Genomic DNA, 15,392 nt, shown 5'->3' with positions numbered 1-15,392 from the left:
TCTGGTGCAATTAAAATGGCAAATATATTTTTGAGGTCTTGATTAATGTAATTAAAGAAATTGGTGTTGAACATGTCGTGCAAGTAGTCATGGACAACGCAAAGAATTGTAAAAACGCCAATAAATTAACAAAGAAGTGCTTTCAACACATTTTTGCCCAATGGTTGTAGTACGCACAGCTTAAACTTGATGCTGAAAGATTGGTACACTAGCGAAGAAACCACATGGTTCGCCAAAATAAGTGATACAGCACGTCATGTTGTGAAATTTATCTTGAAACGACAAAGAGTGTTGGATTTGTATAGGAGATGTATGTCAGTGATGTTGAAACTTCTTGCTAAAACTCGGTTTTGCACACACTTTTATACCTTGGAATCACTTCTCCGTAATAAATGCACTGTGATTGACACATTCAATTGCGTGGCCTTTGATGAATGGCAGCTTGAGCAAAAAGAAAAAGTGAAAGATAAAATTACATGTCTCCGTGGCAATGTAAACAAAGTTACTTGGTGGAGGAGTGTAATGGATGCATAGCATGTAATGATGTCCGTTATGTTTGCGATCCGCAATCTTGATCAAAGGGCGCCAAACTTGGGCAAAGTGTGAATGCCATGGTGGTCAGTCCAACAGAGTCTTGAAAATCTTGAAGAGATGAAAGATTATGTAGTAGAGAAGGAGTGGCGATTACCATTCTCTGGCAAACAAAAAAAAAAATTTGGCTAAGTATTTTCATGCAAGGGGGAAGAGCGCTCATAGTCCACTCCATAGCGTTGCTTACATGCTCGATCCAGAGTATTGGAATTTAGATCTGATGTCCAATACAGAGGTGGTAAGCGATTTCTATCACATGGTCAACATGTTCTTCTCCAAGATTCAGGACCAAATTGATTGCATCAAAGAAATGAGTGCATTTAATTAAAAGAAGGTCCTTTTGCGAATGATTTTGTACAGGTAATGACAAAAGAGCAACCTGCATGGAAGTGGTGGATGATGAATGGTGGAGATCATAACTCTACCTTACGTCCCCTTGCAATGAAAGTACTCGCACAATGTGCAACAAACTTAAGTTCAGAGAGAAACTGGAGTATGTACAAGTATGTTCATAGCACTATTCACAACAAACTATTAGTAGATAGAGCAAAAAAATTAGTGTATATATTTTGCAACGATAAGATATTGAATCACATCAAAAGTGTTGGCTACGAGGAGGAAATGCCAACCTGGTTGTATGATTGTCAAAACGAAGATGAAGAAGAGTTAAATGTTGGTGTATCTCAATGCACTGTAGCCGAATTTGATAATAGATGTGGAGGCTGAATTACAAAGAGAACGACAACACTCAGACTTAGAACCAGATAACAACTCAACTGATTCAATATAGCTTGAGAGTAGAACGAGTAAATGTCAAAAACCATTGTAAAAGATCTTATATTCAAATGTGTTTTGAGTAATAACAATGCTTCATATTCGCGATAGTACATAGTTTGTCGATCTCAATTGTATTGCCCTGAAGCAACATCTTGCTCATCAAACAGGTTTCTAATTGTGCTAGGGGTATCTGGGCATGCTTGCTTGAATTTATATTTGTTTTCCATGCCAAATATAATATATATTCCTTGTGGAGTATCTTGTGAACAGATTGCACATCGACTACTATTTTTCATTAAACGAATAAGAAAAACTAAATGATAATAATGACCATATATCAATCTATAATATCCACTCCATCCATCAAAATTCTTGTAGCAAACTGGACAATGGGAAGATGAGGATGCATCTGAAGTAGACAAGGAGACCAACTCCGGATGCATGACAAGGTGGTTGATGTGTGTCCCTTGTACAGGTGTTGGATTCACTCGCTGAGTCAGATTTTGAACGTCCTGACTTAAGTGGTGAATGCTTTTCTCCATCCGGACTTGTGAGGGTTGGGGTGTCTGGGTGGCTATAGAAAGCTGTGTTATTTTTGCATCTTTCTCTGCCAACTGTGTCGTGTAAATATCCTTCTCTCTTTTTAATTGTAGATCGGTGCCTTCCACTATCAATGTCAGCTCCTCTCGTGTGAAAGTGACACAACTCTCCCTTAAATCATGAGTGGCAACAATTGTCTCCTTTGACGAGAAGTCTAATGGTCGCTGTTGCACAAAGTGAACATATAACATGTTTACAAAATATAGCGCACAATCTGCATTGTGCAGGGGATTCCCATAAACCTCCAAATAAATCATCTCAGCGTTTTCTTTGATCGCATCATGGTTGCACTTTGAAACCTTCCACCTTCTTTTCTTGATCTTTGCATCCTCAGATGGCCATATTGTCTTGATCATGTCCTTTGTCACTTCTTTATTGATCTCTTTCCATTGCATATGGTTTGTATTTGCCCACTTTGAGAGTTGGGGAGCAGTACGTGTTGCTTGTTGTGCCGATATGCCGTGTGTCAGAGACTTCATGCACTGAAATGCATTAACAGCCGCTTGTTGTTGATCATTGGGCAGTAATTGGGTGCCAATATCTTGTTCTTCATCGGCCATTTTCTCTTAGAGCTGCAGTCAACAAATAGAAAAATATTCAATATGATTGGCAAATATATATTCTCACGATTCAACAGTCTCACAGATGTAGAATATAGCAACTTCTTATTCACACGGAAAGTGCGCGGAATCCACTAAATCAAACAACAACAAATGCGACTAATTGAACCACAAGGCAAATTTGAAATACTGACAGTTAAATGACAAATTTAAAATGACTAAAGATAATTGACGCAATTAGGTGAACCACTTCAAACCAGATAATACACTTCAATAAAAAAAAGAATACCCTGGACAAGACATATGTATATCATAGAAATGTTTAAATCGGATAAAATGACGGTGCAAGTTCAACAAGTGGACATTGGACAGGGTTAGGGTCTGTCTTTGAATGTCCTTTGAAAAATATCAACACGTCAAAAGCATTCCTTCTTTGGTCCCGCTCTTTTAACTTCATCCAACAATCTACTTTAATTCGAATTGCCCTCATAACATCTTCGTCCGGGTGGTGAAAAACCTCTTTGGGAAAATAAAATTTTCTAGCTGCACCCCATAATCTGTCAGCATGTCGAATAGGTAGCCCAATGCATAAATGTCACTCACTTTTGTGTATGCATCTGTGCACTGTGGATCGTATCGTTTGGGAGCAATCCACGGTCGCTTAGCCATCTCGACATTCTCTGCTCTCTGTGCATTCAAAACTTCTTCTTCCAACTGTGTGCTTGGATGAAGATAATTATTAGTTGCGCGCTTAGGTGGTGTTCTCAGCATCATACCCCAATCAATGATGCCGACGTGGGGTCTATTGGCGTGAGTAAAGTCCAATATTATGTTGAACGGATGCAGGTCACTGTGCACTATACCGACCGAATGGGCAGCAGCAATGCCATCGATTAAGGCATAACAAATGTTTGGCATATGCTCGATCACTGCTTTGATCCGCATCGTGTCTATCTCGCTTACAGGAAGATTTGCTATAGGCAATGACCTCCAACCGTGTTGTAGCCAGTGCATGTGTCGTCTGAACAATCCAAGAGCGAACGACAAGCAACACATCATGTCACCCACGGTACCCCCATTGTAGTATGGGAACATCCTGATCCAAGGAGCTTCGATAGTAAGTCCAATGCTCTTACAACAGAGGGGTGAAGCGTTTGCATTCCTTTCTTTGTCTGAAAGCTGTCAACTTTCGCCTCACTCCCTCCCTTGTAACATTTTCCCACATATGTCATATGGTTTGGAAAAAATGAGATGCCTTTGATGGTGTATAATGTGCACACACCGAAGGAGCCTGCTCCAATCCGCATACCTTCTACCAAGGCTTCGTGAGGGATGTCTACAAGATGAGCGCACTTTGCATTCAAAGCAGTGCGCATGATTGTGCGGGTGCCGTTGACATCGGATCGACCTCCCAAAGCTGCTTGCACATCTTGGCCATCTTCAATCTCTTCGGTAAGGCTTCTTGGTCCTGCGCTTTCACACGCTTCATCTCTACCTTCTATTCTTCCCACAATTTATCCCAGAGCTCTAATTTTGACATGTCGCAGGCAGGTGGGATATCTTCCTTTAAGTCTCTGCAACATACTTTCATATTGCCCAACATTGCCCTAACCTTGTGGTGGGGCTTAAATTATCGTATCCCTGCTGGAAGCAACAACTTGTATTGGCCTTCAAGTCGCAACCTGTGCTCTACGTTCTCCCATATAGCGCTAGTGATGTCTATCGCTTTCACTAATCTGTTGTATGCGATCAGTTGCACATGATGAGATTGCCAAAATACAATCTTTACGAATGGTACGCATAATACATTTCTTTTGATCTGGCATCATATTTGCACTGGATAATAAAAAGAAGCATATATATCAAATACAAATTCATAGTTGCGAATGACACTAACACTCTCACACTATCTCAGGTAAACTCTTAACCACCACTAGAAGACTTTAACAAATGTGCAAGGAAATATTGATAAAAATTAAAAATAATCTTCACTTAAAATTGCAATGTGTTACATGTGTAAAATGCAGTTCAAACAAGTGGTTTATAAGAACTTAATTCAGATCAAACAATACATGTTAGCAGCTTGGCACATTTCAACGTATATTGAATTTTTAACTTATATTTTTTTTCGTGCGCACATACTAATTCAAACAAAGCACACACCGACTTAAAAACTTCAAAAACATTTAAAACATTGAAATTATACAAATTGAACTAGCAAATTGTGTTCACACACTTTTTTACATAGAATTTATGTAAATGTAGCAATCAAAAAGCGATGATAATTGATGCTCTTTAAAAAAATACAAAATAATATTTAACATGCAAATTGTGTGCATTTAGATTTTTTACAGAGAATTTATGTAAATGAAGCATTAAAAATAGCAATAATGCTTGAGAGTCCTTTAAAAATAGTAAAAAGGTATATTTAACATGCAATTTGTCTGCAAATACTTTTTAACATATAATTTATATAAATGAAACATTTAAAATAGCGATGATTGATGAATAAAGTATTCTTTTGAATATGATTAGTTAGTATATAATTTCAAATGGACAGGTAAAAACAACAAAATCAAACAATTCATACATTTTGCATATGAAATACTCTTCACGGCTGCATTACCGACCAAGTATTTCATATACTTAATACTTGAAAAATTAACTACACATGCATATACAAATTATATGACATTCGTACGGCCGGGTTAACGACCTGAACGCCACATTTATGCAAGAACAAATGCTTCTAACAAACGACACTCTATTAGCCGCATTACCTATCGAGTGCCACCTGAATCAGAGGAAAAACAATGTCTTGCATACGAATATCATATAGCCACGTTACCGATTGATGCCCATATGTTTTTTGGAAAAGGGGAAGGGAAGTTGACTTACCATAAGGATACTAGATTCGCCACGTTACCGACGTAGTACCCAAACAGTAAGCCAATACTTACCACAAGGACACCATTTGTCCCACGTCACCGAGGTGATACCCCCGTGATAAACAATGTTCCGTAGAACAGCTTACACACACACTCCCATTGTGTGGTAAGGTACCTTATTACTGCCCCGCAATACGACAAAAGGTACACTACCACAGAACACATACCCGGATCGTGTGGTTATGTACTCTACTGCTGCCGCGCACTGCGGTGCAGAGCACGACCCTCTCTCTCTCTCTCTCTCTCTCTCTCTCTCTCTCTATATATATATATATATATATATATATATATATATATATATATATATATATTGCGTTCACTCTCTCTCTCTCTCTCTCAGAAGATGAAAGCAAGACGAAATAACACCTAGCGGGCCCGATCGGGCCCACGTATATATAATTCTGTGAGTCCGTCGGGCTTTTTAGTATTCTCGATGGGCCCGTAGGGAAAATGATAAACCCGACGGGAATTTAGTGGGTTTGCAAGTCACCCTTAACCATGTTCTGTGTGACTATGTTTAATGTAATCATGTAAATGTGTCAATAAGACCTTGTGATCACACAAAATTTGTCGTAATTACGTAAATATTAAATCCCTGATCCCATGAACTACTCGGTTAGAGAAATCAATAAGAACAAGCTTTAGTTGTGATTGAATAGATCGGTTTAAGAAAACAACACAAGCTACACAATGTCTGTCAAAAGCAGGGGGTACACAACAAAAGGAAAGAGGGGCTACGCAATGTGTTTTTCCTTCTACTGCTATTAGACGCAATCCAATACGATGCAGGTAGTTTCTCTCTCTCTCTCTCTCTCTCTCTCTCTCTCTCTCTCTTACAGAAGGATATCACCTTTGACTACCTCGACTGAATGTATTTGCATAACAGTTATGAGTCGAGCATGCGGATACTCGTTCTTGCTCTGAAACATTGGCACTCTAAATCGACTTCTTCCTATCCCCTCTTTCTACTTCCCAAATTCACATTCCTTGTGGGACTATATTTTTTTAATCCTTTAACAATTCAATTTCACTAAAGCATAGAGGGAACGGGCTCTAAGTAAAATTTGCTTTTCCAAATAAAGCTGCACGCGGAAACTTTGCTTTTACGAAAATAGAAGAGCTATTAATATTTCGAACTTCGGTGTTTGAATCTGCGAAGGATGGATCAGAGATCAGCTACTCGACCTGAGAGCCCGCCATGGTTTTCCCTCTTCATGCAAGCCACCTACTTCAAAGACTGCAGATGCCGGCAACACACGCGCTCTCGAGAGCAGAAATTCTTCTGCGTGGATTGCGCGAATGGGCCCTTCTGCAACTTCAAGATAGATCAAGAGCATGGTAACCACAGGACGTTGCAGGTGAGGAAGTGTACGCGCCAAGACTCCATTAAAACTGATGATCTCGCAGGACTTCTCAGCATAGCAGACGTCCAAGTCTACAGCTTTAACGGAGCAGCTGTAGTCTACCTCCATCGCCGTCCTCAGGATCAGCTCTACGCCAACGATGAGGAAAGAGATGCGCACCATGCAAGGAAATCCTTAGTCTGCTTTAGTTGCCCTCGCGGATTGCTCAGTGGAACGTACCACTATTGCTGCATCGCTTGCAAGTTCTCCATTGAACCTGCAAATGGGCCGGTTCCGGCTCATAATTCCTTGGATATTGCAAGCACATCTTCTCAGAAGCAAGAAAGGGGAAGAACAACTCAAATTAACTTGCAGATACGGCCTAGTCTTCATAGTGAGGCCAATGCAACCCATGACAATATAGCGAATGCACACGATGAAACTGCAGCTTATTACTTGTCTGACCTGCAATATGATACAACACTGCAGTTACAACACCAGCAACAGCAACTCCGACGACGTCATCGACGAAAAAACGATTATACTCCACAGAGAAGCCCAATGTTTTAGTGGGTCGTCTCCTGATAACCAGCTTGTACTCCACCGCATACATTCATGCACTATACTACAAATATTCAATTTGAGGATGCGCGAGGAATTAATTGAATCTTTGTTTGTTTGCCAAAGATGTATATTAGGAATTGAAAATGCATCTATTTGGTCTCAGAGGGTGGTGAGATCAAGTTAGTTATTGGGTTCTGTTCCTATTCTTTTGGCTTTCTAATATAATTTTTCCCTTGCTTATGTTTTCCGAAAAAGAAACTCATTTTAATCCAACTAGTACGGCCGGCCGCCTTCAACGGCCTCTCTCTCTCCCCCTCTCCCCCTCACTCATATAAACGGGAACTCACCGGATGCAACAAACTTTGACACGTGGCACTAGAAAACCAGTCTCCTTAATATATAGTATAGATTAGTTTCAAGGCTTGAACTTATCCATTAAGCTTCCACAAAAAAAAAAAATCACTCGTACATAGTGCAAGGACACTTTAAAGAGATGAAAATAATAAAGGGAAAATAAAGGAGAAGAAGACACAAACGTACCAATGTGAAGTAGACCACCTCTTTATATTGTGGTGTACACAAGATTAGGCTCAAACTGAGTGTGCCTCTCTCGCATCCGGCAGCTCCTTATATTATAACCATCAAGCAGTTACAACCATAACATGTCCGACCACACTAGGTGACCGGACTCTACCTACATGACCACACACCACACCTCCCCCCTTAGGGAGAAAAAAGATGGACATCTTTTTTACAATTTTGGGCTGAGAAATGACTAGACACAAAGGGATCGACTCCGACGCCTCATCCGGGGGGAGTGATTATATAACAACTTTGGGGCTAAGGGACTGAGCTTGGGGGTCTAGATTCGTCATCATGCCGATCATCATCAAGGCATGGAACTCAGACATCTCGCTTATGCCTCATGAATCATAATAAGTGATGGCGTTTTCACATTTTGTTATTTGCATCAAGGTATCCCCCAAGCAAAATTTTCTCTAGTTGTTCAATAAAGAACCATTTCACCAAACCCCTTTGATGAGATTCAATGTATGTCACAAAAAGATCCCATATTAACCAGTGCAGCCTTGTAGTCATTTCTCGTGTAGCCATTAGCATCGGGATAGCGATGGAGTTGATCGGTTGCTTCAAGGAACAAGTAGCACATGGGACATCAAAGGATGTAGTTTTTGAGTAGATGGTCAGTAATTGTAATCTAGACAGAGACAAACTCTTCATATAAAAAACTAGGCTGAATACCTTATGGTTGTAACGTTTTGCATGTGGTGAATGAAGGAGAAGGAGAGGATTGATACCATGTGCAATGTCCAATTCTTGCTTTTTCATAATCATCAGTTTTCAGTTTAGACTCAACAATGCAGTCGCCTAACAAATTCCTAAGTTTTGTGTATGTACTAAATGTTGTTTGTTAAGGGATTTTGTGAATGTAATGGAATTAAAGGCTGTTTTTCTCCATTCTTATCTTCATGTTATGATTCTCCCTCTATTCACCATAACACATGGCCTTGGTTGTAGCCTTTCAATGGAGTCTCTATGCGTGAATCAATGCCTTTCTTAGGATGGATTTTCATGAAGTAGAATGTTACAGACAAGGACTAAGCCAAAGTAGGCTTGTCAAAGGCTATCTTGAGAGATTTGAGTGAGCCTTAACCATGACAAATCATCCATCACCAGGGTTTTCTACTCATCTCATAGACATGCAAACTACAAGAAATGTTGCAACACCTTTGAGAATGAGAATCGACAAAGACCTAGCTAGAGGAGAGCCATCTGCTCATCAACAAACCCAACCTGAGATTCACACTCATTACGGCTTGTATAGATTCACAAACAGGGATCAACATACCTTCTATAAGTGTGTAGAGCCCTATGTTGAAGAGTTGATAGGCCATAAGAATCTCTATACATTCATGTATACAGATGCCCAAGGAAAACAAGTTTTAATGGTAGATAAGTATGGGCGAGAGTAAAAACTTGGTGATCGAATTAACCTAGAGTGATATACATACAAGGTTACTCCACACTCATATAAAGTGATATCCACTACCTTACCTATGAAGGCGTTACCTTGAGCCTCGAGCCAAACCTTTTCTATATAAAGGAGGCCACACCTCATTGTAAAATCATCTCGAGTCAAGCCTAGCTCTTAAGGAGTACATACTCTTAGTAGTCATTTCGATATGAGTCTAGCTCTCATAGAACACATAACCTCTTAGTGAGTCTACTGCGTAGTAACCATAAGCATAGTCTTCCCCTTGTACAAAGATTCTTAATATAAGTTTTCTCCTTTGTATAGCGATCCATTGTACACTTGTATATTTATCTTCTACCTATGTTAACACTATAACAAAAAAGGGGACCTTCGATGTAGGTTTCAACGCATCCCGTCGAAAAGCCTGTCAATATACACGTACCTACAAAAACGTCACTATATACGTCGATATACACGTCGAAAGGTAATATTATCGACGCATATTTCGACGGACTTAGTGACGCATATAGTGACGACCATAACAGAAATTTTTTTTCTTGGGCAGAGGACAGGCAGCATGGCATGTGCCCAGTGAAAAGATGGATACAGCCACAGCCAGACTGCCTGTTCTCTGTCCAAGAAAGCGAGCAGCACCAAAATCAACCGTGCTCCCACAAAAATTTCAGTAGAGTTCCCTTCGTTTTTACATAAACTTTAAAAAAAAAACCATATCATGTATACGCCTCCTACATGCTATCCATGTAGGATCTCACATGAGATTTAAGGCCAATGAAAGAAATGAAATGAACTTTGTGCAAAACCATAACCGTACCAAATTGAAACCATAACCATAACGAACTTAATTTGTGCAAAACAATAACCAAATTAAAACCATAACCGACCATAACCACTTTGATCAAAACCATAATGCAGATAACCATAACCATAAACAAAATTAACAATAACCATAAGCATAACCAGAAAGTTAAACATAACCATAAACAAAACAAGAATCATAACCATGTCTATACAAGAATATGAGAAATAACCATGTCTATACAATGACAATGACAATAACCATAACCATAAGGAAAACAATAACTGTCTGAACAATAACCATAACCATATATGTCTATACAAAAAAAGAGACACAGAAGCATGTCTGTGTCTCACAAAGCATATATATGAAATCCACTGATGAGTAGGTGTCACAACCTGCACATAGGACAAGTCACAAAATTAGTATTGATATTACTTCACATATACTTATTTATTTAAATCAACTCACACATATTAACGTCTCACCTCAAGCGATCAGCGAGATTCTAAGGCCTCCCAGTCTACAGGCTCTCCTGAAGCATCAAGATCATTCAATACTTCATAGATACCTCTACGATATCCATCTGTCTCCTCCTGGCGTGTCGGGGCTCGATGCATCGCAAGATTTTGCGCTTACACAAAAATCAAAGTAATAAGAATACATGATTCATCACGTTTTAAAAAACTCCATAGCTAAGATTGGATTAGAAACTCACAAACTCATAGAGAAAGGTGTCGAAGCCTCCGCTGCCAAGATGAGATGTCCCCCTGGTCATCTGTCGTATCTGCGCGGCCTGACGCTGCTGTCTGAACCGCGTGTCCGCTGTCCGCTCATCCTTCTTGATCTGCTGTCACGTCTCGTGTGGGATGCCCGAAGGCTTCGACGAGCCCCGGCCCTGAAAGCCTGCCAAGCTGCATCTCGTCGATGTTTCACGGTGTCCCGTGCAACACCCTTGATCCACCTCCTCGGAACAGCCTTTGAACCCGGAGCAGGCTGGTACTCTCTCATGATGGTCTCCACTATATAACTAACTTTGCCATCATCCTACTCAGGTCAAGACGTCATAATGCTGGTCAAAAACTGCAGCTCCGCGAGCTGGCGAATCCGCTATCTCATCTCAGTCCCGACTCTATCTATGTCAATAGAACCATCTGCCCGTATAGTATAGAGCTTGGAGGCACTAGGATCGTGTGTCCCCCAAGGTGTCTGAGGTGTGCCAAGAGGTGTGCCTGGGTAGGACGGGGGTCATGAGTGAGGAGGGATCGAAGCATCTATGACCCTCCTCCACAGCAACCACCACCTCCACCTAACGATCGCCGAGATCGGCGAGTGCGCTTGTGCTGCGGAGATGAGGACGTACACGCCTCTGCTGCACCCCTAGGTGTCGAAGCGGCCGTGATGGGAGATCTCACATGCGTCGTACCTGTAGGCGTCCTCCCCATAGGTGTCCCCCCCATAGGCGTCGGACCGTTGGGTGTGAAGCCCGGAGGCGTAGTACCCGTGCCTCTGGCTACCCAGTCCTGAGAAGCCTCTGCCATCTGACTGGGCATCATCCGTATGACGAAGCCCATGAATGCATCTGCAGTCATAGAAGCGGGATCTAGAAACTGGTCTTCCATACTAAAGTCCTGCAGAAAGAAAGTAAAATAAAGTGTCAGAACACCTTTGTTTAAATTAACTTTACGCTTAATTTTAAATCAACGTCTTCACACAAACACTGAGAGGCCTAGGCCTCGACGAGTGAGGCATCATCGATAACATCTTGCATCATATCATCGTCTATCTCTAATTGCAGACATAACTCTGCCTCAACTCGTTCTGGCAGATTGTCTTCATCCATTACATCTTAATCTACAAGTGTCAATTCTGCCTCGTCTGCATCATCCCTCGTATATCTGTTAGCTTCCTCTGCCATACCTTTGTCCATCTCATCTAATGTCATAGTAGTATGGACCTCGTCTAACCTACTTTCCTCCAGGAGCTCTTGCCCTTCAAATACTTGTTTATTTCTTGGAGCAACCTGAACCACAAACCACCATTGTCGCTCTCGAGGGTCCAGTACAAAGACCACTTGCTCGCAATGTTCGAGGAGAGCAAATGTCTCGCTCGCATCTGTCCAAACCTGCCATAATAATCAATATCTAATTCTCTTAAATGATTTTCTCATATTAAACTGATCATTTAATGTGGGGAAGGCCAGGGGAGAAAAAGCTAGAATATTGGTTAAGCTAGCAGACCAGCCACGGGAAGGATCCAAAGGAGGGAAAATAGGGATCCAAAGGGGGGGCCATTTGCAAAAGAGCCATGTGCAACAATGGGCTAAAAATACCCTAAGGTTCAGCCCATTAAGACTTCCAAAATGCTAAGGTTCCAAAATTCAAAGGTTGTGTCCAAAGGTCAACCCTAGGGGAAATTGGATGCTTTGTGTGTGACCAAAAAGTCTTTTCACATCCCTACATAGGAGGGGGCGAGCCTTGGGAGTAGGGGATGAGAGATAAAGTCACACACACACACACACACACACACACACACACACACACACACAGGGCTCCCTTTACACAAAGGGAATTAGGAACACATGTCAGCTCCCTAGCCCAGATGCCCACAAGGTGTGCCCAATTCCTATAATTGGATGGCCTTGGAGGTGGACCAATGAGAATTAGGCTAGAGTAAATCTAGTTTAATTAATTTAAAAACACTTAATAAAAGAACCAATGAGAATTAAGTCTCCTAGATGACTATTGGATAGTCTCCCAAGGGGTCCAATGAGCATTCAGCAGCCCAATGGCTTGCATGATTCCTATTGGCCAGGAGGCAAAGGGGTCCAATGAGAGTTTAGTTTAATTATTAAATTACCTAAATCTCTCACAAAAGGGGAAAGGGGGACACATGTCAGAAGGCTATCACTTATGCTGCTTAATTGTGATAGGCTAGCCTTGGGGAGGTCCAATGAGGATCCTGCAAGAGCAAATAGCAAGAGGGCTAGCCCAAGAGAGAGAGAGGGGGCTGATTTTTGCAAGGCATTATCACACACACACTCGCACAATCTCATGTGTGAAGAAAGAGAAGACTATCTCTTCCCAAGCTTTAATGCAGAGCTCATCACCTGCTCCAAGCTTGTGAGATAGAAACCTACATTGACATACTCTTGGCATGTGGATGCGAATCCAACCAAGAGCCAAGCTTCAATGCATGCTCATCTCCTCTACCATGCTAATTACTAAGCTAAGCTATGCTAATATGAGTGATTATGTGAGGAGATGTACATCTTTCTCGTAAGATACTCCTTCTTCCTCTCAATCTACTCTCATACCCTGCTAGCTCTCACCATCTTCGAAGGTGTGTGAGGTCTTGGGTCTGAGACCGGGGATAATTTAAGTTGTTTTTGCTAAGTGTTTTGCTTAGTGCATGAAGTTTTCATCTTCATTGCACTAGCTAGTCTTAAAGGAACACAAAGAATTGTATTGTACAATGTCTCTCTTGATGGGAGAAACTGTAATACAAAGCCTTTTGGAGGGGGGACCGGCTCCATGCAAATCCGGTCCTCAACTGTTGTCAATAGATTAATTTCTCTCTCTTTTGAAAGTATTGTTGATGCTATCTAACTAGGTGTTATGCTTTTTGTTGCTCTCTCCACCCAAGCACTCTTGTAATTCTCATTAGGAATCTATTCTAATGAAATGCCCACTATGTTCATGCTAATTTCTGCTACACACAAGTTATTAGGCCATTAAATGTTACATTGGTATCAGAGCACAAGTTTTCTCTTTTCTTGCTCAAGAAGGGAGGTCCTCAAGCTAGCTATAAATGGTTGGTATTATTAATTGCCTGTGAGTCAGTAGAATAGGGATTTTTCAGCCTTGCAGTGCGCCTGCCTTTGTGCAGTTAACGGGGTATCACCGTCGAGAGCTATGGTCTTAATAGTGGAGGCCTACGGGGCTTTCCTACGGCTTAACCACTATTGAGCTATTAGAAGCTTGACAATAGCCGGTGTTGTTTTGGTGTAGAAAGACCCTCTATTCTATTCCTTGCAATTAATGGTATTCGAGCCGCGGATATAGTAGCTTGATGCATCTCCTTCCCAAAGAAGAACTCAAGAGCCTCCACCAAAGGAACGAGAAAGAAGTGAGTCTCCCGCCACCTCGGCAGAGATGGCTCCACGAAGACGGAGGGCTAAATGCTCTCCATCACCACCAAAGCGGAGAAGACCATCACACTCTTCTCCACGCCATAATTCAAAGAGGGATGATAAAAAGCAAGAGAAGAAAAAGGCGAGAAAGAGGACACCCTCTTCTCCATCTTCTTCATCCTCTTCCTCTTATGAAAGTGATGGTGAAGACAACGAAGATCAAGACAAGAAAAAGGCGAGAAAGAGGTCACCCTCTTCTCCACCTTCTGAAGAAAGTGATGGTGCAACCTTTGAACCATAAAAAAGAAGAAGCCATAGGAAATCCTATGCCGCATGGAAGAGGTGGTCCAAGTTGAAGAAATTCAAAGAGGGAGGGAAGAGCATCTCTTTCCTTACCTATGATGGTACCTTTGGTGCTATGGACAAAGTCTTGGCCTTTATCCAGCAATTTGATGCGGCGTTTGGAGATGAGGGCTTCACGGAGTCCTCTAAGCTACGCCATGTAGCTATGCACTTTCAAAAGTCCGCCAGGCAATGGTGGTCTAGCCTACGAGCCAATGGTGAAGCTCCACGAACATGGAAAGCTTTAAGAGCTTCCATTATGAAGCAGTTTTTGGCCACCGATGCCAAAGACAAAGTACTCACTGAATGGCGAAGCCTAAAGCTCTCTCCTTATGAATCCATCCACAAATATGTAGACAAGTTTTGGGACTTACAACTCAAAGCCAGTGTCTTCAAAAATTTGGATTTTGGAGAGCAAAAGCAACAATTTTGTGCGGGCTTAACCGAAGAAATGGCGGAGTATGTCAACTCCCAAAGGCCACGTACCATATCGACGGTAATACACCATACTATGGTGGCCTCTCAAATCAATTTCCAAACGGGGGCTAAAAGAAATAATAAGGCCACGGAAAACAAGGGTTCCAACGAGCCTAAGGGGAAGGACAATGTCCAAAAGTCTCCTAAGGGCAACTCCAACAAAGCTAAAGAGAAGGGAGTCTACAAAGGTAAAAACAAACTCTCTCCTGAAGAGCTTGAGCGTTATCACAAGGATAACCGGTGTTTCA

The 15,392-nt window shown here is 41.5% G+C and overlaps 1 protein-coding gene across 1 annotated transcript; it reads left to right on the top strand.

Moving 5' to 3' along the window:
* The first annotated feature begins 6,636 nt into the window (after nucleotides 1–6,636).
* Nucleotides 6,637–7,632, top strand: LOC147460779 (protein RGF1 INDUCIBLE TRANSCRIPTION FACTOR 1-like). Its single transcript, XM_086499472.1, has one exon. The coding sequence runs from the start codon at nucleotides 6,637–6,639 to the stop codon at nucleotides 7,387–7,389; it is 753 nt and encodes a 250-aa protein (XP_086355598.1). The 3' UTR covers nucleotides 7,390–7,632.
* The last annotated feature ends 7,760 nt before the right edge of the window (nucleotides 7,633–15,392 follow it).

The sequence above is a fragment of the Adiantum capillus-veneris genome, chromosome 3 (assembly GCF_014529385.1).
Source record: "Adiantum capillus-veneris isolate H3 chromosome 3, ASM1452938v2, whole genome shotgun sequence".
Lineage (NCBI taxonomy): Eukaryota > Viridiplantae > Streptophyta > Polypodiopsida > Polypodiales > Pteridaceae > Adiantum > Adiantum capillus-veneris.
The sequence above is the reverse complement of the archived record's forward strand: the minus strand, read 5'-3'. Positions and strand labels throughout refer to the sequence as shown.

Excerpts from the sequence above, each read along its gene's own strand:
- LOC147460779 (XM_086499472.1), top strand. The coding sequence starts at position 6,637 with ATGGATCAGAGATCAGCTACTCGACCTGAGAGCCCGCCATGGTTTTCC.